Source organism: Kogia breviceps, chromosome 16 (genome assembly GCF_026419965.1).
Source record: "Kogia breviceps isolate mKogBre1 chromosome 16, mKogBre1 haplotype 1, whole genome shotgun sequence".
NCBI classification, from domain to species: Eukaryota; Metazoa; Chordata; class Mammalia; order Artiodactyla; family Physeteridae; genus Kogia; species Kogia breviceps.
This window is the reverse complement of record NC_081325.1, coordinates 74,667,472-74,693,498: the sequence shown is the minus strand read 5'-3', so window position 1 is coordinate 74,693,498 and position 26,027 is coordinate 74,667,472. Positions and strand designations below refer to the sequence as shown.

The 26,027-nt window shown below is 44.6% G+C and overlaps 1 protein-coding gene across 2 annotated transcripts in view; it reads left to right on the top strand.

Moving 5' to 3' along the window:
* The window catches only part of NALF1 (NALCN channel auxiliary factor 1), a 590,204-nt gene that overhangs the window by 546,178 nt on the left and 17,999 nt on the right, over window positions 1-26,027 (top strand). For both annotated transcript variants that reach the window (XM_059042121.2, XM_059042120.2), the window contains exon 2: window positions 13,192-13,363. In XM_059042121.2, coding sequence (XP_058898104.1) covers window positions 13,192-13,363 — 172 coding nt within the window. The remainder of the gene's footprint in view (window positions 1-13,191; window positions 13,364-26,027) is intronic.

Sequence of the window (26,027 nt, the reverse complement as noted above, 5' to 3'; positions counted from 1 at the left end):
CCCATGTTAATGTGTTTCAGACGCTGTAGGCCTTTGAAATTCAAGTATCGGCCTCTTACGTTTTGTTACCTACTCACTTCATTCCACAGCGAATGAATGACCTCTCACGTGTGTACTAGGTGAGAAAAACAGGTTATTGGCGAAATTTTCACTGGAAGGAGGCAATTTCCATCTAAATGTTTACAAATTCCAATAAATATGCAATTAACCTTGTTCTGCTCTTGTAACAGAAGACAGACATTTTCTGGCTGAAACTGATTTTAAACAATGGAAAAGTATCTTAAATTCTAAGGAATAAAATCAAACTATAACTTTGCCAGCATTTTCTGATTTCTTGACTTGATGTCGTACAAATAGCACTGCTTTCTGATCTCTCTTACCCAGTGCGTCCCCTCTCGTCTGTTGTTCTGGCCTTGGTTTGTGTTGAAACGTGGGCTCCCCCTATGATAAATCATCCCTCCCCCCTCAAGAAAACAACTGTTATGAAGGGAACTGAATGCTGTAAAGGCCCTTGGAGTCGTAATTCTACGCAGAGAGGAACGCAAGGAGTGTTCATGGCTGTGGGAAGTAGTCAGGTGTTTTTATTTTGAACTTAAAAGAAAGAGCTCTGTTCCAAGTCCACTGGAAGAGGAAAGGCAGAAGGGATTTTTTCCTTGACATGATAATGGGATCTGACCAACCGTAGAGAAAATGTGTGTGTGTCTAAGTATGTCTCAGTATGTCTGTGTGTGTGTGTCTGTGTATCCCTGTATGTATGTGTGTGTCTTTGTGTACATCTGTGTGTTTGTGTGTATGCCTGTGTGTCGGTGTGTGTCTCTATGTATGTCTGTGTGTCTCTGTATGTATGTCTGTGTGTGTCTGTGTGTGTCTGTTTGTGTCTCTGTATATATGTCTGTGTGTGTCTCTGTGTGTATGTCTGTGTCTGTGTGTGTCTGTGTGTCTCTGTATGTCTGTGTCTGTGTGTGTGTGAATGTGTGTCTCTGTAAGTATGTCTGTGTGTGTCTGTGTGTATGTCTGTGTCTCTGTGTGTGTGTGTGTGTGAATGTGTGTGTCTATGTGTGTGTATATGTCCATGTGTGTGTCAGAACACTTTATAAATAAATATGGAAGGGAAATATGCTAAAATTGTAAAAGGACAGAGTGAAAAATATATAGCAAGTACAGTTTCAAAGATAAACAATTTGGTGTCAGTTCTGTATAATTTAATAGTTGAATAAATGTTCACATGATAAATAGAGAAAGAGAGAGCAGCAAGGTTTTAGGACCAGGACTAGGAAAAGCAGCTTTCTGATTGGTGGTAGCTGTTAGTTCAAGTGACAGGCGATTGTTTTCAGACATAATTCTGGCTCTTTTCTCATTAACGGTAGTATTACTCATGTCACCAGTGCTTGGAGTTTTGAGCATGTGTTAATAAGATCACAAACACTGTGATTCTTTGCTATATTTAAAATCTTTCACTATAGACTAAAACAGCAGTTGCTGAAATATCTTCTTGAGATGAAGCGAAGTACACAGTGTTGAAAATGTTCAGATCTCCAAAGCTTATCCCCAGAAGACCCAGGAACAATCTACATAAACTATCAGAAGTTAGTATTTGTTTACACCTGCAGTCTGTGGGGTACCATGAAACACATTTTGTTCGGGGTAGGAGTGCTGGGTAAAATGACCTGAAATCTCAGCCTGGCTTTGCTGTATTCTACTGTGGGACTTTGGCCAAATTGCTGGAATTCTCTGAATCTTAATTTTCACCTTAGTAAAACTGGAATACTCACACTCACCTCATGCAGACAATGCACTGATACCTAGGTGAAGAGCTGAGTACAGGCATACCTCAGTTTTACTGCACTTCATTTTAATGTGTTTTTTACAAATTGAGCCTTTGTGGCAGCCCTGCATCCATCAAGGCTATTGGCACCACTTTTCCAAAAGCATTGGCTCACTTCATGTCTCTGTGTCACATTTTGGTAATTCTAATAATTTGTCATTATTATTATATTTGTTGGATCGGTGATCTGGGATCAGTGATCTTTGCTGTTATTATCGTAATTGTTTCAGGGACCCACAAACTGTGTCCATAGAAGATGGCCAAATTAACTGATAAATGTTGTATGTGTTCCGACTCCTCCACTGGCCATTCCCCGGCTGTCTCCCTCTCCTCAGGCCTCCCTATTCCCCCGAGACTATGGAAATTAAGCTAATTTATAACCCTAGAATGGCCTCTAAGTGTTCAAGTGAAAGGAAGAGTCACACGTCTCTCACTTTAAATCAAAAGCTGGAAATGATTAAGCTTAGTGAGGAGGGCATGTTGAAAGCTGAGATGGGCTGAAACCTAGTCCTTTTGTGCAAAACAGCCAACTTGTGAATGTAAAGGAGAAGTTCTTGTAGGAAATTAACAGTCTACTCCAGCAAACACACAAATGATAAGAATGTGAAACAGCCTTAGTGCTGATATGGAGAAAGTCTGAGTGGTCTGGATACAAGATCAAACCAGCCACAACATTCCCTCAAGCCAAAGCCTCATCCAGAGCAAGGCCTCATCTCTCTTCAGTTCTGTGAAGGCTGAGAGAGGGGAGGAAGCTGTGGAAGAAAACTTGGAAGCTAGCAGAGGTTGTTGGTTCATGATGTTTAAGGAAAGAAGCCATCCCCATAACATAAAAGTTCAAGGTGAAGCAGCAAATGCTGACGTAGAAGCTGCAGTAAGTATTTGCAGAAGATCTTGCAAAGAGAATTAATAAAGGTGGTTACACTAAACGACAGATTTTCAGTGTAAACAAAACAGCCTTATATTGGAAGAAGATGTGACCAAGACTTTCATAGCTGGAGAGGAGAAGTCAATGCCTGGCTTCAAAGGTTCAAAGGACAGGCTGACTCTCTTGTTAGGGGTTATGCAGCTGATGACTTTGAACTGAAGCCAGTGCTCATTTATCATTTCAAAAATCCCAGGGTCCTTAAGAATTATGCTAAACTACTCTGACTGTGCTCTCTTAATGGAATAAAAAGCCTAGATGACAGTGCATCTGTTGACGACGTGGTTTACTGACTATTTTAAACCCACTCTTGAGACCTAATGCTCAGAAAAGAAATATTCCTTTCAAAATAGTACTACTCATTTATAAGGCACCTGGTCACCCAAGAGCTCTGATGGGACTCATGTTGCTTTCACACCTGCTGACACAACATCCGTTCTGCTGCCTGTGGATCGGGGAGAAACTTCAACTTTCAAATCTTATTACTTAAGAAATTCATTTTGTAAGGCTGTAGCTTCCATAGATAGTGGTTCCTCTGATGGATCTGGGCAAAGTCAATTGAAAACCTTCTGGAAAATATTCACCACTGGAGATGCCATTAAGAACATGTCGTGATGCACAGGAAGAGGTCAAAATATCAACACCCACGGGAATTTGGAAGAAGTTGATTCCAACCGTCGTGGATGACTTTGAGGGGTTCAAGACTTCCGTGGAGGAAGTAAGTGCACATGTGGTGGAGATGGCAAGAGAACTAGGGTTAGAAGTGGAGCCTGAAGATGGGACTGCACTGCAGCCATCTCATGATCAAACTTGAGAGAATGAGGAGTTGCTTCCTATGGATGAGCAAAGAAAGCAGTTTCATGAACTAGAAACAACTCCTGGTAAAGATGCTCTGAAGACTGTAGAAATGACAATGGAAGATTTAAAATAGTGCATCAACTTAGTTGATAGCGGTGGCAGGGTTTGAGAGGATTGACTCCAGTTTTGAAAGCAGTTCTACTGTGGGTGAAAGGCTATCAAACAGCGTTGCATCCTACAGAGAAATCGCTCATGGAAGGAAGAATCGAAGGATGGGCAGACCTCAACGTTGTCTTCTTTTAAGAAACTAGCGCAGCCATCCCAGCCTTCAGCAATGCCGCCCTGATCGGTCAGCAGCCACCAGCATGGAGGCAAGACCCTGCAGCAGAAAAGCCTGAAGGATCAGATAAGGGTTAACACTTTTTAGTAATAAAATATTTCTAACTTAAGGTACGTACATTATTTTTTTAGACATAATGGTACTGCACACTTAGTAGACTACAGTACAATATAAACAGAACTTCATATGCACTGGGAAACCAAACACTTCACATGGCTCATTTTATTACACTACTCCCATATTAGGGTGGTCTGGAACCGAACCCACAGTATCTCCTAAGTCTGCCTATGTAGAAAATACTTATTGTCTGCCCCCCTCCTTGCTGTCTTCCTGCTGTCCTTTTCCCTTCCTTCTTCCCTGTCCTGTATCACAGGCACACTAGCCCCCACTCCAGTCCCCTCTCTCACATGCCACGTCCCTCCCTGTCTTGACTGTCCCTTCTCTTCTCCAGAACCGCCGGCCACCCTCAGTCATCATGACCTCTGCTTTCTCCAAACCAAAGCACCCTGATGGTAACACACTGCCTACCACGTCTTGCCTTGTCTCCTTTAATTTGACAGTACTGGTTTGGGGGCCAGGGAAGATGCCTTATAATGACATTTTTAACCTGCCCCCAGGGTATGTTCCCACTGCCAGGCCAATAGTCGGCCCTCAGCAAATAGCTTTGGATGGATTGAGTGATACCTTTGAAGCCAAGGCTGGTAGAAATCAGTTAGCTCTTCCTGCCTCACGATAACCTGCAGCTCTGTTCTAATGAGAATTTTGAATTGTTCTCTCTGTCACATTTTAAAGCTATAAATTCTAAGAGGCTCACTGGCACTCTTCTGGCTGTGATCCTGTTTATCAAAGGTCCAGGTGTAAATAAATAGCGTGTCTCAGTGGCCACATGACACACAACACCGCTGCATCCCCAAGGCACTGGCTTGCACACAGGCTCCGGAAGGAGCTGTCATCTCTCCTGTCCCTGCTCCTCAAGAACAGGACGTGTCAGGATAAAGCAGAAGCTGCAATGAGAGCTTTTGAGCTTGGACTTGGTGATGACAGAAGCAGAAGTGCTCCTTCACATCTGGGAAAAAAATAAAGAATGCAAAGAGTCCACCCAACCAGGGGGCAGCAACACCTGCTTTGAGCGAAGACATTGTTATTGTTTTAATTGACAACTCTCATGCCTCTGATATTGTAAAGTGGGCTGTCGGCATGTATTATTCGTACAGAAATGTCTTGACTGTATTGCAGAGAGGTAGAAAATTTAGATATATACCCAGAGCATTTTATACTCTAGCTCTATAAGCATAGGACTGTGTAAAATTATCGGATTGTTAGATAACGAATTTTGCTTTATTACTGCAAGTTTTCCATATTTTACTTTGGGTTCTATGAGAAAGTTATGCCTTAACTTTCTTTAGACCCTTATTGGATGTTTCTATTAAGTGAGAGGCAGTTTTAAGCAAGTCCCATTCTATTTACTTGGATGAAAAAAGTGAATATACAGCTGCAGTTTTTAGTGAATGTACTGATTACTTATTGTAGTTTTACTGAATACACTGGTATTTTCTAAACATGCTCTAGATTGTGGATTATAACGCTCATTCATTTATTAATCAACTGCTCCGTGAATTCCCATGTGAGTCCTCCCCAATAAGGGACTCTACCATATTGACTCTCCCATTTCCTCGATGAATACCTGCTGGAGACTAGTCTCAGATTTATCTACAGACTCACTTCCATTTCTTCCTTCAAAAGGTTGATTTCCTACTCTTTAAACCCCTTTCAACGTTCTCAGCTTGCTTAAGGTATGGCGCCCCAAACTGAATTTATATCGAAGCGCCTCCTCACTGCCTTTTTAAAACTATCAATTCTAATAGGATCACGGGCACTTTGATGATAGTTAACACAGACCACGTTAAACACGTAGTGTATCTAGAGGACCGGGTGATATGTAATACCGCTGCATTTCCAAGGTGTTGACTGGCTGATAGTCTACAAGGAGGCTGTCATTTAGCCCTGTCTTTCCCGATTCTAGAAAAGGCTGTTGAGAAGACAGCATCATGTCCACCCATGGCCGACACACAGAAGTGGTTTCCATGAAAGAACTTCCTTCTTTTCTTTTTTATTTTTTTAAGAGAATCAACTATTATCTTGGACTTACAGTGTTATTAAAATGCTGGCCATATTTCCTGAGTCCTCTTGTTCACTTCACACCTGAATTTTTCCGAAGTTATTCCATGCCCATCGTCTTTAAAGTTTTATCTGCGGTGCACAGAGCCAGGGCTTTGAGGGCTTCTTTGTGCTGCGTAAATGATATGGTGCTTTCATCCAAGGAGTCCATCACCTCAAACACAGCTCAACGTTAAGAGTCATCCATAATGGAAGGGAAAGTCATGCCTCATATTTTAGCAATTCTCAGCCGTTCCAATATAGATATTAAATACTCTCTTGGTTTTTCCAGCTGGAAAAAGAGGAGGACACTGGTGAAATATTCAGCAACCCCACGATCAGATGTTTTGCGAAGTAATTCCCAGCCTCGGGCTGCCTCTGCTGCTGCCTCCATCGCTCCCCACTGGGCCCTTGCTGGCCCTCCTTCTTCCCCGAGGCCCACGGGCACAGTTCCTGACAGCTTGGTCCCTAACATGGGCTTTTAATTCACCTATTTCTATCACGATGAATATTCACTTTGGGAAGTACAATACAACTGTTCTGTAAAGGGATGAGGTAGTGTAATCTGCCCTCCAGAAACTTTTTGCCATGATCCCAGCCAAAGCGGCTTGTCCATTTCCGAGGACCAGGTCAGAGCAAATTCCGCCCTTGGCAGCTCTGCGGGCCTCCCCTGAGCCCCACCCATCGAGCCTCCTCTTGCCTTCTCTTTGTGTGGAAATCCTTCTCTGCTTGGAAGCCCGGTCCATGTGTGTCTCAGCACCTAAACCACCGTGTCTGCTTGGAAAGAGAGGTTCAATCCTGAAGTGGGCTTTTAAAAGTTTCTTTCTATAGGATTTATTTGTCCTCCGATAAGGGAGTTTGCTGATACCTCAGAAGGAGTCCATAGGATTTAACGTCTTGGAAGCACGTCAGGGTTCATGGCTGGAGTCTGCTCCGTGCAGGATCTCAGAGCCAGGTGGACTCGCTCACATGAACCAGATCACCCGACAGAGCTGTGCGCCTGAAGGCCGTGGTGTGAACTTCCGAGGACGGTTGCATGGACAGTCAGTTTCTCCCAGGTGCACCCAGAGCACCAGGAATACAAAATGCACAAGGTCCTTTTAGAGCCTAGAAAGGGAAGCAGACAAGCAAAGTGTCGCCTTCAGTGTGAGTCCACAGGAAGAGAACAATCCGGAGGCTTTCGGGGGGTGGGTTTACAGATCAGGGGCAGGAGGTTTACTGACGAGGTCACACAGAACGGGTCGAAACGCATCAGGCTGAGGGCTGTGTGAGCGAGGTGGAGGGGGGTGTAGGGCTGCTGAGGACGAGCCCCGTTTACCGACGCTGCATGGCACCTCCCACAGCCGCAGCGCACAGACTGAGCGCGGGGGTGCTGGGTCAGAGGCTGGAGCGCTCAGCAGGGCGAGGTCACAAAGCTTAGCGGCCTTTAAGGAGTTTGACCTTTTCCCTGAGTGCTGTGGAGGGGCCCTGGATGATGTAGAGCGGAGCGGTGACCGAATCACATCAGTCCCACAAAGGTTACCCTAGCTGCCCGGTACAGACCAGCACGGAGGAGGAGATCAGGACTGAAGGCACAGAGACTCGTCTGTGGATGTGTCGTCTAGGTGAGCGACGGGAATGTCCGGGATAAAAGTGTCAACAGAAATCGAGATATTTGGAGCCTTGATATTTAGGACGTAGGCTTGTAGGACCCGGGGATAAAAGTGGTTGGGGAGAGAGGAGAAGGGGACATCGGGGGTGACTCCCAGATTTCTCTCCTCTTGCTCCTCCCGGAGAGAAGATGCTGAATTCCACTCTGGACTTGCAGAGGCTGAAACGCTAAAGAGCATGGAAACAGAAGCATGTAGGACACAGTTTAGAGACAGATCAGGTGAGAGAGAGAGAGAGAGAGAGAGAGAGAAAGAGGGGTGCCCTGGAAATAACGATTTAGGCGTCACTGCTTTATTTATTTTATTTATTTTAAATTTTTTGGTGGTATGCGGGCCTCTCACTGTTGTGGCCTCTCCCGTCGCGGAGCACAGGCTCCGGATGCTCAGGCTCAGCGGCCACGGCTCACGGGCCCAGCCGCTCCGCGGCACGTGGGATCCTCCCGGACCGGGGCACGAACCCGCGTCCCCTGCATCCGCAGGCAGACTCGCAACCACTGCACCACCAGAGAAGCCCGGCGTCACTGCTTTAAAGACCAAGTTGAATCATGAGACTGGACGATTACCACGCAAGACCGTGCAGAAGAAAGGTTAGGACAGAAGCGTGAGTGACACCGACATCTGGGGGAGTGTGACAGAGGAGAGAAACAACAACTACAACAAAACAACCAATGAAGTAGCGGCTGGAAGAGTAGCGAGAAGCCCAGGATAAATGTTTTCTCGTAATCACGGGCGCCGGCGTTTCAAGAAAGAGTTTCGTCAGCAGCGCTCATTGCTACCAAGAAGTCTAATGAGAAAATAGCTGCTTTTAGCAGCCGGCTGTATCACCGCAGAGGCCAGGTTGCTTAGAAAGAACACGTTTCTGTGCAGTAGTTTAGGCTGACACCAAACCATAGCGAGCTGAGAAGGGGAAAGAAGGTGAAGGCGGGATGATGTTGACTCGGCCAACGCAGGAGGCAAACAGTCAGGCCCCTACACACGAGCCTTCAAGTTGCAGACTTGATGGGAACGTGTATTCGCATGTCCAACCACATAAGTTAGCTCACGTGTCCGGCGTACATTGTCACGTGTGTGCATCCTCTACAAGTGGTTGTGCTTTTGTGTACTTTACTGTGCAGCACTATATAGAATACGGTAGTACAGTGTCTTTATTTCAAGCCCAGGATGTCCGGAAGCAAGTCGAAAAGCAGTGGTGATGTAGCTGGTACTACTGTACTTTTCGAGGTGCTGTACTGTAAGATTAGAAATGTTTTCTTTGTTTTTTATGTATTACTTGTGTGAAAATTATTATAAACCTATTACAGCACAGTACTATATGGCCGATCGTGTTAGCTGGGTACCTAGGCTAACTTCACTGGACTTTCGAACAAATTGGACTTAACGAACGCACCCTCGGGATGCAACTCATTTGTATGCAGGGGACTTACTGTGTTAATGAGGAGGAAGGGAAAGGAGAAGCTGGCTTCCCGTGTGCCCCGGACAGTGCAGGAGACACACTGACAAATTCTTCCCGGGTTTCCTTCGTTCCCGAGATCATCGTGGGATGGTAGCATCCTCTATTCAGGAAAGCTTCGAGAGTTGATTTGCTTTTTGTCATCGTTGCCATCGCGTGTCTGTGGGCCTCCAGGTATCACACCTGAGTAGCAGGTGGTGCCAGGCCGGCCCTGCCTTTTTCAGACGGATTCCCTCTCCTGAAGGGACTGAGCCCAGGGGGGTGGTGAGGATGGACTGGGCGGACGTAAAAACGTAGGGCGGTGCCAGGAAGTGAGGGCCGTTCTGAAGTTCAGGGGATTAGACCAAGGGTTATAACAGGACCCACGACGTGGGTGGCCACGAGAAAACAGGAAGGCATTTGCATTCGACGCAGGAAATGGAGCCAAGGTGCAGCCCCGCAGGACGAGGCGTGCTGACGTTGTGAGTAAGGAGCCTGTCTCCTCACACTGGCCATCTCTGAGTGTTCTTCCTCAGGTGGCCTGGCGCAGCCTCAGGCCGGGACCGCTTTCTTGCTTCCCTCTAAACTACGCCAGTCTTTTCATTTTCTGGGTGCCGCGCGTGCTTTAACCAGACACTGACACAGAGCTAAGGAAGGACGCTCAGACATACGCTCGTGAACATTTCTTTCGACCTCCCGCCCCGCTCACAACTGTAACAACATGCCTCGTGCATCAAAGCGCTTTAGCCCAAGGCGGTCGCCACCGCAGACCCCTGCTTACGTAACCAGCGATTTCAGCCCCGCCCGCCCCAGACACCCGCCACTCACGCGTTAGAGCTGCCAGGGAAGGGTCTCGGAAAACGCATCGACACATGCCATACAGGTAAGAAGAGTTCGCCCTTAGTAATTCTTGGGGGAAAAGGGAAAACGGCCTGAAGATGACAGCCACGTTCAAGACCTGACATTTTTCTTAATAATAAAAAATTATAACCGACATATTTTTTCAGCCAGCTAACATATATTTGCAATATAAATTGGTTCCCTTGCTCTAAAATGTGGATATAGATGTTGGGGGAGGGAGGCAAGTATACTTAAAAGAAATGAGAATCCAAGCCCCTAGGGGAAAATTACGAGTCTGGGGCATTTTGTGAAAGGCTCTATGGGAGGTGAGCCGTGGTCGTGCAGAACGCCCAGAACTGAGAGAGGTCGTGAGTCCTGGTGCGTGCTGACGTCACATGGGTGCATGCTGACGTCACACTGGTACACGATGACATCACTTGTAAGGAGGAGCCTGAAAACCATGATTATTCAGGGCGCTGGGTATAACCTGTAATGCACAATATTTCTAGCCACATAAAGCATCCCCCTCCTAGAGTCCCGTAGTTTAACATCGCTTCACGTAATCAGGGAACAGAGACCCCTCGCTCAGTGTGTCTCCTGGGATTTTCCTCTCGACCATGCTTGTGCCATTACAACCAGAACTTTCCTGAAAACTGAGAATTATCTTAAAAAATAAAAAACTAGTCTTCATCGGGAATCTGGAAATGAGTTCAGTAGACCACAGCTCCCTGGGACCTCCCCTCCTCTCCTCACACCTTCAGTTAGGCCCGCGAAACCGAGGCGATTTGTAAAGTGATGTTGGTGCAGAGAAGACCCAGAAATCAGCCCGGGGGTGGGGTGTGATTATTACAGCCACTGCGCAGAATTTCAAGGGAAGGTTTGGAAAGTGCAGATCTGGCGTGAAGTGACTTGTGAAAAAGAAAAAAAAAAAGGTACATTAAGAATGAATCAGTTGATGCCTTCCCAGTAATGTGCTGTGTCATTAAAACAACATCCAAGAAGGCAGGGGTTTGAGGTTGCCATCAACTGTGATCTTCCTGGGCCCCAGTTCTCACTTTACAATGAGAGGCTTAGCTAGATGGCCCCTAGGACCTTTCCGCTGTGAACGGCCACCCCCCCGCCCCAGGACTCCAGAGACCCACCTTTCGCCATGTCATCACTTTCCGCCTCCTCTCAGAAGAGGTCCAGCTACCCCAGTGCCCAGGGAAGGAAGTGCTGGCCTGAATTCTGTCCGTTTGCTACTATAATCTCTAAGTCAGGTTCTTTATTTGTAAAATATTTCCCAAACCCATCTCAAGGGTTTCAGGGGGAAAAATAAGAAATGAGAAAATGCCCTGGGAGACAAAGAGAAAATTGTTATCCAGCTATTAAGTTAAAATGCCGTTCTTCTTTAGGCCATTTTAATAGTCTAGTCTGTTCCTTTTCTAGACTGTAGCTTGAGAGTACTGTCTGTTGCCTGTAGGATGGGCAGCCGTCAAACAATCGGTGGTACTGTCAGCAGTGATTTCCAAGGGGCGGGAGCAGAGCGGGGGTGGGGTGAGACGGCCTTCGCGAGCATCGTTACCTGGCAAACGCAGCTTCCGCAGAGAGAGGAAAGTACAAGCCCTCCAGGAAAGACGGGGGTAAACGTAGTTGAAGCAGCCATTTATCATCAGAGACCTTAAACCAATTCTTGTCCCTTCCCAAAATTATTGTTTAGCATCAGATAATCATTTATACTATTAGTGACACCTAGAAACGCGATGACTTAGTATGTCTCTCCATAGGAGAAGGCTAAGCCATTATAAAAAAGATTTCTGCTCTTCCTTATACTACGGAGTTCTTATGAAAGAAGACAAGTGTATTCATTTGTCATCATGTGCTTTTCTCTGAAAATCCTTTAGGGCTTTTAAAAATTAATCATCTCGTTTCTTTGGTTTTGTGCCCCCACGAAACATCTTTCTCAACCCCCCTCCCTCAAAAATAAAAGGGCGGCATTGGAAAGTATCTCACAGCTCTTGATTGCCTCTCCCTTTCCTGACACAAGAATCCTCCTCGCAGGATATTGGCAAGAGTTATCTAGATTCTGCTTGAATTCTAGGTTGTCTACTTACTTCCATTGCTAATTATTATCCGTGTGCAAAGTGTGACCAATAGTTACCTTCTATGCGTGTGCTAAGAATTACATGGGAAAACATGTATGTAACGTGCTTAGAACAGAGTGTGAAATTGATAAAACATACTCACGATTACTCTCGCTATTATTGTCGGGTATTTATGATCCCTTAGTGTACATTTAACGGTACACCATCCACTTTTCCAGGTAGAACATAGGCGACGGAACCTTACCAGGCTAGTATTAACCTTAGAAACAGGTAAACGGAAGACATCAGAGCCAAGGGTCTGGGAAATACCTGAGTCAGGATACTTTGCCATTGTTTTATTTGGGCCTAGTTTCAACTCGTTCTCTTATACTAGAAAAAGGCAATTTCTCAGTATCTACTTTCCTAAATGCCTGTCAAAAACAAAGAGCTAGGTGAAGTCATAGTCCTTTTACATTTTATTAAATTGAGCAAATACGTATCGACTATTGATGTGGATCACAGTATCTGAAGGTCCAAGTTGCGGCTCTGATGAGGTTTCCTTCCTCGTGCTTCTCACCACACCACGACATAAAGTGTCTGATCTAGGCTGGGTGTTTCCCGGCTTTCGGACGAGGAGATATTTGGTGCGTTTGATGTGAGTCATCAATTTAAATGCCCGCCGCTGTGTGTTCTGTCTGTGCCCTGGAGTTCAAGCTCTAACCAGCCGCCCCTGCACAGCCCGCGCGGGCATCTTTGTAGGGGTCTCGGCGCCATCTAGTGCCCGTGGGGCGAATAGCCGGTGTCTGCAGGGCTCACCTCGCGCCCTGCAGTAAATAACCCTGGTGGATCCACAGTTATGTCCTTTCTTGTATATTCACTGGATTTTAAAAACTGCAGGCCCGGCTTCACCCCACTGTTTTTCACATGAGTTGCGTCCCCTCAAACGCCACATTACCCGTTGCGTTCTCTTAAGGGCTCAATCAAAAAAACGTTTTGCTCTGTTGCCAAGACATCACTTGCAGCTGGCCTTGTGTGAACACGCGTTCTCCAAGTGTGAGTTTTCTTATGATCCGCCTGAAACCCTAGCATGCTTCTCATGGTACAGCATGTCCTTTACTAGTCAGGACTGTTGTCATCCGCCCTATTTTTGATTCTTCTCCTTTTTCAGGTTGTCTACAAAGCCTGGCTGTGTTCCCAGTATTTTGAAGTCGCGCAGCTGAACTGCAGGAAGACGATCCCTTGCAAGCAATACTGTTTGGAGGTTCAGACGAGGTGTCCGTTCATACTGCCCGACAACGACGAAGTCATCTACGGGGGACTCTCCAGTTTCATCTGTACAGGTACAGTGCGGGGCAGGTGTCGGCACCCAGCCTCTCGTGGTGGGTCTGCTTCTTATGTGGTGTTTGCTTGGTTGGGGGGTCTCCTTCCACCTATTTGACCCTGAAGATTTGGCTGGGTCTATCCCATGCTTTCCTGCACAGAAGCCCTGAAAGGACCCCGGAACCGATTTGGAGATGCCACGTGATGTGTGTCGTCTACCTATGACCACCATCATTAAGTTTGTAGAAGGATAAAATGGGAAAATGTCAGCAATCTTTGGATTTGCTTAAATTTGACTTAGAGTCGGTTGGGTTCTACCTGCCTTATCTTTGTATTAACCTAAGAACAGATGACGTGATAAGGCGATAAAATTATGTTTCTTCTTCAAATTGGTAACAAGTTTGGGTCCCAAATCTATTTTCTGAGAAGTGTTATGTTCCTTGATCTTAAATAAGTATCGAGAGTATAAAGAAATGCCCATTTAAGTTACTCGTGTGTGTGTATGTGTATTAGGGTCCGGTTAAATTGTTTACTTCTTTCACCAAATGACTCAGACCGGGCAAAACGCCAATAGCAGCATTCAATTTCTGGGTATTTATAAGTGTTACACAATTTAGACATAGAATAAGATGCAAAGGACAAGAGTAGATTGCTTTTTAAAAATAAATGCTGAGTAGACAAGTGGAACGGCCCACTTTGCTGCAGGGATGTCATAATCAGAGTTGTTGCTCCACACTCAGTAAAAACGTGCTGCGTGCCTTGTAACTGGATGGCCTGAGTTGCAGCGTGTTTAGCTTTCAAGTTGTAAGGATAAGACACCATCATATGTACGAAGAAACATGAAAACCCCTCTTCTTATAATGAACTTCGCGAGACCCTTCTAAGCAGAGTGACACATTGAGATGTTCAACATGAGAATTGATCAAATTCTTTCTAGAGCACTCATTTCCATGCCTATCCATAAGCTATACTGTTCTAAGTGATGCGCTATCAAGAGACTGTCCAGCAAAGCTCTCCCCTAGAAGCCTGCCTACACCCCGGATGACTTTTATGCTGCCCAAACTTATGGGAAGACTATCTGGGTGAAGGTTAAGAGACATGGGCTTTCCTCCTGTTTCTATTAATGCATTTTCTCCGAGCCACCATCTTCTCATCAGTACATTAGTGAGAGCAATACCCCTCAGGCATGTCTGCAGTGAGGGATACAGACAGAGAAGCAGCACGAGATGCGTCACCCGTAGGCAATGGCCATTGTACGTAAGGAAGCGAGTTGTGGAATGTAAAGTGATTTACCAATTATTTTCGTTATTCCACTGATTTGATGCTGAGATCATTCTTCATATAGTTCCTCTCTACTGGGAAGACAGACAGAGAGAGAGAGAGAGAGAGAGAGAGAAGAGAGGGAAAAAAGGAAGGAGGGAGGAAGGAAGGAAGGAAGGAAGATATTAACACCTTCTTCCTTTGAATCTGAGCCAAAATTCACCAGTCACAGGCTCTTCATCTGTTTGTCTGCCACACAAAACTTCAACAAATGGTCATCAAGATAAGGTCTTCATCTCTTGACTTAAGGGTCAACGAGGTGTCCGCGATTTTAGGACTTCTGAGAAACTTCTGGAATTTTGTGTAAAGGTTGTATTCTTGCTCATTCTCACGCATGTAGCTTTTTTCCTAGAGAAGGTCAACAGCTTCACTAGATTCTCAGAGCAGAAAAGAACCTCAGATGAAGGGAGAGGCGTCTGTCTTTATCTCCTCCTGCTTCCTGGTCTCTTATCTGTAGGTTTGAATCTGAAATACAGGTTTGAAGGTTCCTTGCCTTCCCTATACACTTTCAAGGCCGTCAGAAAGCTAAACATGGAAATCAATCTCTTTTCGCACATGTGCAGAAAGTCTCTCTTATATTTTTAATTGTCTTTGAGTCTTTCAAAGTCAGATGTTTTCATTTACATCATTAAGGAAAACAAACAGGAGAAGAGAGATTTGTCATTTGTCGGATCTGGGGGAAAATGCCACCCAAATTAGAAGCTTCCTGGGAGAATCTCATCACTGAATATTTGGGAATCTGACCCTTCTTTCCCCACTGTCAGCTGGGCCCATGTTCTTTCTCTTGCTTCTCAAAAATGGGCAGAATAAATTATGAAGGCATTTGGTCCCCGAGTGCTGTGAAAATTTTGCACAAAAAAATGGTACTAATTTTCAGATTGATCCTCTTTTCTAAGCTGTGACCCAGGCTTCCTGGAAGAATTCTTCTGTGTCTTGATCACTAGCAGCCATCCTTTATCCACCTTGGGTCACAGAGGTCCCTTGAGTTTTGCTGCTGGACTTGAACAGGAGAAATTTCTGCAGGTGGGAATCGCTTGCTGCCGTGTCACTACTGATGAGGGTCCCAGACACCAGGGCCCCTAGAACATCTCCTTCTGGGAAGAAGTGAGCTCCCGGGGCCACCGGTGAAACCCTGCCCAGGAGCCCAGTGGCCTCACATTTGTCGGGAAACCAGTAAGACTTTTACATATAAAACATTTGTTCCCAAACATTGTCACACAATCTTTGAAGGTTCGCCTCTTACAGACAGACACGAAGATCCAAAGAACTCACCTTTCAGGTAAACTTGGAGTAAATATTGAGTCATCTCACACACCTTTTACGCATTTTGAATCGGAATGAGACTAAGTCTAGTCGAGAGATGGGAGTATTTTCCCTGGTTCCCCAGCTGGCTGCACAGGACCTGAGGCCCACCGGGAAGCAGGCTCATAGCCACGTTTCAGCTCACACAGGACAGCACGTCTGCTGGACTCCCCGCTCAGTGAAATGAGTACATGACAATCACTAAACCCAATTTCACAAGAAGGAATTCACCGAGTTGGCTGGTCTTCATCTTGCCTCCAGTAATTCCTCTGTTTTAAAAAATTAATAAATGGTTTTATTGCCATTCTAGATGCTGAAAAATATAATCATTTATCATCAACTGTTGAAGGAATAGACGGAGTTTCCTTCAAATTCCTTTAATAATGGTCTCCCTACTAATGGAAATACATCCAATTCAGAAGCTTCCAGAAGGAAAGAGATGCCCTCTAAAAATCAATCTCAAAAAGGTACTCAGTGAGCATGTGACTGCAAAAGGCTCGCTGGTAGATGCTGTCCAAGTGAGGGTCAATTTTGTTCAATGGTGCTTCTCCATGGTGACAAACCAGTGGTGTGATTATGGCCTTTTTCCCTAGCGTCCTCTGCATCATCCAATCTTCTAGAGACTGTGATTACAGGACTCCAGTTCTTCCTGTCATGTAGGCTTTTATTATATATATATATATATATATATATATATATACACACTGCTGCTTAGAATTCCTGTCATCCATCCTAAAAAGTACATCTCAGTCCTTGGGATCAGGGAACCAGTTAGAGGGTTCAGAACAGACAAAATTCCTTTAAATAATCAGCAGTTATTTAAAATATTGGTAAGTTATTAGATGCAACCTTCTTGCATCATTTCTTTATGAGGCTTATATTACTTACCCATGTCCTGCATGGGAGTGTTTTACATGTCTATATTTTGGTCATCTGCTGCTATGATCCTTAGCGAGCCGGTAGCTTATTTTAAAAAAAATGAAATATCTGAGAATGCAAGTCCATGGCTGTACAGTGTCTTTGGCTGAGGCTGTTACTGATGGTGAAGGACAGATGTTCTAACCACAAAACTAGGGTAGAGAAGAGCCCCCGCCTATTGTTAAGTTCTGCTTCTGTTTTAGGTGATGAAGGAAAGACAGTTTGCCTGAGATCTCTCTTGGTTTTTCTCTTAGAGGATAAAACTGAGGCGTTGCTGAAGGGGTGTTTGAGAAATTAATTAGGGAGAAATTCCAAGGTGCTGTCAAGGTGAAGCCCGTCATTGGATGTCAGGCTTTATTGAGTTAAAACGTTTCAAGGTGGGTTCTGTTCTCAAGCTGGGTTCACACAATACTCTGCTATTTTGGAAACTGTTTCTTGTCTTCAGAGTGAGGGGGTGGAGTCGTTCGTGGGTTCTACGCTGTCAACCCGTCATGGTGATAATTACGCGGGTTTCCCCCCCGCACACTCCCTCGCATTCTTCTAGAATCCCCTAGAGAAACCCTGGATTGCTTACCTGGAATGGTGAGCCAACGCTAACAACGCAGAAGTAGCAGAGCATCTCAGGCTGCGGGTGCTATGGTAACATACATTACGAGAATTGCCACTTGACTGATGGATAAGAGAGACCCTACCTGATTTGCTGCTGTATTTTTCATAGGTGAATTGTTGAAAGAAAAATAAAGTAAAAGTAGATCTACTGGGGGTTACTGACAATGGAGATAAAACATCTTGAGAATTCTGTGTGAATTCAGCATTTCATTTTTTAGCTGTGACAAGCATGAGGTTATATTTCCGCCTCCTGGGAAAACACGGCGGGCTGTTGCTCGTTGGGGTGACAGGTCTGATTATGAAGTGATGGAGGACGGGCGCCCCCTGGTGGTGCGGCTCTGCGTCTGCAGGGGACCTAAAGCGGTTTATTTCCCGCAGGCAAGGAAAGTCATTGTAATAATCCTTTGAGAGAAAAAGATGGGCGGAAATACTTGGATATGCATATTGATCGAGTCAGAAAGGAATTTTTTAATGCGGCGTGTCATTCACAGGAGAGAGTTGACAACTGTGAAAAAACATTCCCTAAATTGTATCTCACACATCTGGGGAGTGGATGAAGAATTTTCGAAAGATTACGTAAAAGATTTTCTCACCAAAGTAGTATTTCAGTAGAAAAATCTGCTCCCTATAGATTGTAATTTGGACGGTCTATGATATCTTTAATCTCCGTACCTTCTCCAGTGTGTGAATATGTTTGATTATTTTCTAAAACTCAAGGGTCTTTTTTTCTGAAAAAGGAATAATGAAATACCAGCTAGTTATAGCACCATGTGATGTCATACAAAGTCTTTATATATATTTTATATATATATATATATAAATCTACAAAATATGTAGATACAAAATCTTTATATAGATACAAAATCTTTATATAAATATATATATATTATATGTGTATATATATATGTAAACTTATATATAAATTTAGACCAAAAGAGAAATGTGAAAGATAGTATGATCAGAATAAATAATAAATATGAAAACAAGTTATTTTTAAAAACTTAAGTAGCATGTAGTAACTTCATGAGTTTGGGACATCGTCTTCCATGAAAACACTGCACTTTGGGAGGCTTATTAAATTCATATAGTTCGACCTGAGCTCCGGTCCTCATACTTCAGATCATCTTCCCCGACGTCCACCTCCGTGTGCTTCCCCAACGGTGCCAGTTTGCCTTGAGCGCGAGGGGACTCATGCAGGGAAAGAGCCCCGGAGTAGAAGTTAGGTTGGTGGATTCTGCGCATAGCTATGAATTTTGGAAAGTCGTACCCGCTGGGTTTCCATTTCCTCATCTCTACAAGTGGCTGATGGGTCTGGGTCTCCAGCACACTCAGCCCTCCTGGATGTTGAAGACGGAGTCTGAGTCAGATGGGCGCCCCTCGGTCCAGAATGAGGGCAGAGCACCCCAGCTCCAGAGAATGCAGAATCCATCCTTGTCTGTGTTGGTGGAGGCTGGCATCTCGCTCCAGGTCCCCCTGGATGACCCTCGCTGGAGAGCCAGGAAGGACTGGTGATAAACTCATCTACCTCCATGTGTGCTGATAAAACTGACCATACCCTCCCAAGCCTGCACACCTAGACAAACCTTGGAGAAGTTCTAACATAGTGCACGTTGTACTTTTGCATTTTCTCTCTCTACCTTACCTGATCTAAGAGGAGAAATGAAAGGGATTAGAGCAGGGAGAGTTGAGGAAACCATGCCTGGAGCTTTTGCACGGCGTGGAGTTGAGTCAGCCCCAAGGTGTGTCCAGTCTCTGTGGCAGGGAGCCCCAAGCTTGCTGCTTCTGGAGCCTGGCCCGTTCCCAGGTAAGTGGGCACCGCAGGTGCATTGGGCAGAAAGCTGTCCTCCTTCATGCCCCCTGGAGAGGAGCCTAGTGACATCATCTCACAATTGCCTGGTAATCTGTAGCAGCAGCGTAACTTGCTGGCCTGGCCGGTATGTCTTGACCTCTGAACTCCCTAGGATGGACGACTTCCTTTACTGAAGCCAGAACTATTGAACGCTGCTGCTACAGGACCGGGGCTGGGCATCCTGCGCAACGAGTTGGTTGGTCTGTGCTCAGGTGGAGGTTGAATGAAAACGTTTCGAGAGCTTCCCTAGAGCAAGGAGGAGGGTGAAATACACATCCTTCTACAGATTCACATCATCCCCAGAAAGCTTTGTGACTGACAAGACTCAGAGCTGTTTTTGGCTGACATGGCAGCAAAGTAGTAAGATAAAGGAAGAATTTCAATTCTGGAATTCGGTTTAGGAATGGTAACTGCACGAAGAAGAATCTCCTAGAACAGGCGAAACCTTATTCAGTGAAGGCATTTACTAACTTCATCTGCAGTTAAACATCTCTGCAATCAAGCCTCTCTGTGAAGTGTTTATCCCCACCCTGTAGCTGTTCTGGGTACCGAACTGCTTTGGACATTGCAGTGATCTCGCGTGATTATAGGTTCCGTCAATTTGAGAACAAGCCTGAATTATAGACGTCATCTAGTCTGATGTTGCTTTTATACAGGATTAAAGAGAGCTGACCCCCTGTCATCTATTATTGCAGACACCAGGATAGACCCACGTTTGCTGGCTATTAGTGCAGTGTCTGTATCACTGGTGGAGCGGGAAGTGGCCATTCGGTCCATCCTGAAATTAACCTGTAAACAAATGTCTCCTTTCTGCTGTCCAGCTGGAGAAGGTCCCCCTGTAGGGACAGAGAAGGTGGGGACACAGCTTGTGGTGTGTGCAATGCCGTTTCCAGGAGCTCAACACACACATCCTGATTTCACAACATCACGTATGATGTTAAAAATAAACATCACATATGTCTTCTACCTGGGCCATTCTTTCTGCTTAAAGAAAGGAGAACTGTCTGGCACTGTTCTCTGGAAGGTTTTGTGCTTAGGTGGCTGGCTTTTTCGGTCAGATTAGTGAGCAAGTCTTTTAGACTGCACACATACAAATATATTACTACGAAGGGTAAAGACAGGGACCCAAGGTCTCTAAAATGTTTGCCTAAATAACTGTGTATCTGCCTTCTGCTTTGTGTTCAGTAGGATTGAGTCCCAGAAGGAAATAACGCATTCCATACATTTTAAAAATGGAAAGTGAACCAATCTGTCTGTTTTGAAATCTTGTCTTTTTGGCGGTTCGGCTTGACTTTACCAGATGAGATGGTTATTGTTAGTCATAATTTCTAATGTATCAGATCATTATAATGTTTACTCTTTGGGTTCAATGTGAAGTTTTCTTCAAATTAGTAAGATGTAGGAGGTCAGTTTTTATATCCGTGATGCAGTCATTGTTCAAAATAATTTTTGAAATTTTCTCTGGAAATAATTTTCATACCCTGAAGCATCCTCTTCCTGCTTTGGGAGATTTACGTGAACACGCGTGTCGTCTATGGCTGTATGGCCGCTGCCCAGAAAGGTGTCTGACACTGTTTGTGCTCAATAAACCAATTTCGAATGAATGAATCAATGGGGAACAATCTGTGATGGTCCCTGTTGTGAGGAAGAAGGGGCCGTCCAAGGTGGGGAGAAGCCCCGGGAAGCCGGGGGGTGAAGGTTGCACCCTGCAGGGCCGCTAGCTGCCTCCTGCCTGCCTCTGTCTGCCGGCGATATTCTGACGATTCCAGAAAGGGGGCTGACAGGTAGATGCACTTGAACAACATGTCCCCCTGTCGGAGTCAGAGAGAATATCAGTGTTTCCTTTGAAAGCCATTTCGTCCCTCACGTTCCACCCTTCTGTCACAGGCAAGAGAAAGACTCAGGTTGAATGCCGTTCAGACATCATCATGCACGTTGCTTACTCACCTGGGATGCTAGGGCTCTAAGCCTGATGAACGATGTAACACCTCACTTATGGCATTTGCATTTTAAGTGGCCCCCAAACTGAGCGTCAAGGTTAACTTGCCCCCTGCCCCCCAATGCAAGTCCTAACCTGCAGTATCTTAGAATGCGGCCTTATATGAAAATAGGGTCTTTATGGAGGTAATCGGCTTAAAGTGAGGACCTGAGCATGGGCCCTAATCCAGGGCTGCCTGGTGGGCGTGTTAATCTGCCAGGGCTGCCATGTAACAAGATGCCACAGACAGGTGGCTTAAACGACAGAAATGTGTTATCCCACAGTCCCGGAGGCCAGAAGTCCAAGGTCAAGGCGTTGGCAGGTTTCATTTCTCCAAAGACCTCTCTCCTTGGGCCACCTTCTTACTGTGTCTTCACAGGGTCTGCCCTTTGTGTGTGCACCCAGGGGTCTTCCTGGGTGTCCAGATTTCCTCTTTTCATAAGGAATCTCATTGAATTAGGGCTCACTCTAAAGACCTCATTTTAACTCAGTCATCTCTTTAAAGGTCCCATCTCCAGATACGGTCACATTGAGGTGCAGGAAGTTAGGGCTCTAACATCTCAATTCATCTCACAGAAGTGTACTTATAACAAGGGGACATTCGTGCCCACAAACATCCCCACAGGGAACACGGTGGGGAGAAACACAGGGAGAAATAGCATCACCTACACCCCTGCCAGCACTCTGACCTCAGACTGTCGTCCTCCGAAACGGTGAGACCCTAAAGGACTGTTTTTAAGCTGCCCCGTCTGTGGGACTTTGTTAGGGCGGCTCTGAGCTCTGCCTGGCAATTTTGGAATAGAACAGATACACTCAGTATTGTTTGTTCAAGAAGAGAATAATGTCTAACCCTTCTATGAAGACAGATTTTGCGTACTTCAAAAGTTCTAGAGGATTAGAGGAGAGGAAGCAATAAAAAGGAATTATAAAGGCAAAGAGAGAACTCAGCCAAGAGGAGTTAGAGGATTATAATTATGCAGAGAGAGTAATGATGAAGAAGAAAGAGGATTAACCAGTACGGATCGGTTTTAATTGTAAAATAAAATGATTTTCATGAATTTCACGAATCTCCTTTTGAAGGAATTTAGAACCACATTCACTTTGCAAAGCTGTTGTGTGTACTGTGTCCACCCTTTCATGGCTTCGTGATTAGAAGATTTTAAGCCTGAATCTGCAAACTTTTCATGTCACGAAATTGCAGTGAGTGAATTTTTCTTTTGGAAAATCGAATCGCTCTGTACTTTGTGCTCAATGTTGCTGTAAACCTAAAACTGCTCTAAAAAATAAATCCTAATGGAAAGCGGGGGGCAGAGCCTATAGCTAAATAAACTTTCTGTCTATAGATAAATTGTCTTCCATTTGGAGATGTGTTTGTTCTCATCATTTCCAGCCTCCTCTTGTAGTGTCAGAAGGAAATGCAGACTCATAATTTTATATAACAGGTTTTTTTTGAGATTTGTGGACAGCTTTCAAATTCCAAATCTTAATCCTTACAAGAAGAATGGTTTATATCTCTGTTCGCTTCTATTATTCTTTCCACAAAGAGATAAAATTTAAATGCGTGGAGCATCAGGAAAAGCATGAAGTGTATTAAAAATCATGAGCTCCATCAATTAGCACAAAAGAAGCAAACATGAACATATAACTAGGGAAACTCCATATGTAAAGTCATGGAGGTTTAGAGCTGAAAGGACGTGAGCTGTTGTCCGGCTCTTGAGGGTGGGTTTCCCATTGGCTCTGTGCACGGTGGGGCCTGGACTGTAAAGAGGATTGAGGTCGTTAGTGGATTCAGTGATCACCTAGCTTCCAGGCTACCTTACTGTGTATGTATGTCACTGCCACTGTTATAACCACTCCTGGCATTATTACTGTCTATTGATTGTGAGCACTTAGTCAGCACAAGACATTCAGCCAAGCACCCAAGATCTCATTAAAGCTTCACAGTGTCTCTATGAGGAGAGTGTGTGTGTCGGTAAGGCGTCCTGCAAGTGCAGAAACCCCACTGGAACTGGCTGAAGCAAAGAGGGAATTCATGGTCCAGAAATACACAACAGGGAGTATATTGTTCATTAGATAGACAGATAGACAGACAGATCGATCGGTCGTAGAACAATGCTGACATAAAGAGATACACTGAAGCGTAGAGATACAGGAGAGATTCCATGCAGAGAACAACTCTTTCCAGCTCTATCAAAGCTCCAAGTCGAGCTTTGGCTCTCCGACCCCACCTCTGAGCTCTGTTTGTTTCTGTGTTAGTTGCTTTCACCAGCAGCTACAGATTTATAACCTCTCAGTTTGGGAACTGCAGCAGGAAGAGATCACCTCATTGCCATAATTTTTGCGGAAGTCCTGCCTTGGCGTCCAGTGGTGTGGCTTATGTCACGTGTCCACATTTGAGCAAACCCTGCAGCCAGGGAGATGGAACGTCCAGGTCAATAAGGCAAGTCCCAGGCCTCCTGCATGTGGGAGGGGCTGGCTCAGCCTCACCTGCACCACGTCTGTGGAGTACAGAAAGCCTTTCCCCCCAGATAAAATCTGGGTGCTGTTCCCAGAGGGGTCACGGATGTTCCCTGAACTAAACAACAGCTGCCCACCGCACAGATGCCCCCTCACCAAAGAGACCAAGGAAGCCCTGTGTGCCTTTCCCAGCCAGCCTCCGCTGGTAAGTTCCCAGGGAGAGCCGGTAGAGCCTCATCAGAAACGCTGGGCTTACTGTTCCTGTAGCGTCAACAGATCAGAGAAAAGATGGCGTCTCTTTGAAAATCTAAACATTTTCGTCAACTATCTTACACATGCCTTGGGGCAACTAAGGCCGCGCACCACAACTACTGAGCCCACAGCGCCCTGGAGCCCGCACGCCACAGCAAAGAGCCCGTGCCACAACGAAAGATCCCGCATGCCTCAACTAAGACCCAAAAAGAAAAAGAAAACATTTAGGAAGTGTCCATCAGCAAAAAGAAGATAATAAGAAAATCCATCATCTACCACCAATAGGAAAACAACATTTTATACCATGAATAGTGGTTTGAATGATTAAATATGCTTCTATAGCATAATTTAATGTTTGCATGATAATACAGTACATGATTATGATGTAAATTACTTGAGTGTTTTACTAACTACCAGACTTTTTTTCATGTTCATTTTTTTGCTATGTAAAAAAAAAATACTACTAAGAACATATATGCATACTTATTTCCATACATTTTTAAAAAATTTTATTGAAGTAGAGTCGATTTATAATGTGTTTAATTTCTGCTGTACAGCAAAGTGACTCAGTTATACATATATTTTTTTTTCATTTTCTTTTCCATTATGGTTTATCACAGGACATTGGATATAGTTCCCTGTACGATCCGTAGGACCTTGTTGTTTATCCATCCTGTATATAATTGTTCGCATCTGCTAATCCTAAACTGCCGATCCATCCCTCCCTCGCACCCCTCGCCCTTGGCAACCACAAGTCTGGTCTCTGTGAGTCTGGTTTTGTTTCACAGATAGGTTCATTTGTGTCATATTTTAGAGTTCACTTATAAATGCTATCATATGGTATTTGTCTTTCTCTTTCTGACTTATTTCACTTAGTATGATAAACTCTGGGTCCATCCATTGTGCTGCAGTATTTCCATACACTTCTTTTTTTTTTTTGCGGTACGCGGGCCTCCCACTGTTGTGGCCTCTCCCGTTGCGCAGCACAGGCTCCGGACGCGCAGGCCCAGCGGCCACGGCTCACGGGCCCAGCCGCTCTGCGGCATGTGGAAGAGATCTTCCCGGACCGGGGCACGAACCCGTGTCCCCTGAATTGGCAGCCGGACCCTTAACCACTGCGCCACCAGGGAAGCCCTCCATACACTTGTTTTCTTTGTTTTTTTGGTTTTTTCCCTCCATACACTTCTGATTCATTTCCCTAAACTCATTGAATTGGACTTGGCAGGTAGAAGCGCATGCAAAACTTTATAGACTTTTGATATTTGTTGCCCAGAACTCAAAGTTTTAACGACATAGGTTCTTGCCAGAGGTGTATTATACTTCTCATTTCTCACTCCTTTGTGGACATACATATTATAATGAGTATTTCTCAATGTTATAAGCAAAATATTACACATCCTTATTTTTTCAAGTGACTAAATACTAGTATTTGAACTTTTTTACATTGGTTTTTTTTCTCTTTTATATCACCTCCTAATGTCTAATTCTTAATTTAATATATAATCTTTTTTTCTTCCTTTCCTTTTTCTCTCCCTTTATTTTTCTTCCTTCCTTCCTTCCTCCCTCCCTCCCTTTCTTTCTTTCTTTCTTTCTCTCTCTCTTTCTTTCTTTCTTTCTTTCATCACCTGTGCACATTTTCCTTTTCTTGCATCTTTGTTTTCTTGTAGGAAACAAGGGGCCCAAGGAGCCTGGCTTCTCAGAATATTCATTTGTGCTGTCTTGCCTCTGAGAGATACATACTTAAAAACCTCATTTTTGTTATTCTTCATATTTTCTCAGTCTAATCTTTTCTCATCTTAATATTTTCTCATTTTACTATATATGTATGTGTCTTTCTCTATATATTTTAAAAATGTAATCAGCAGAAAACCAGTAGATATCAAAATTATTGAATGAATATATGCTTTTGTTATTATAAAAGAACAGATGTTCTCTGTCTCTCAAATAAGAGTCATAAGTGAGTGTTAAATCCTATTATTTCCCCCACTCCAAAAAAGAA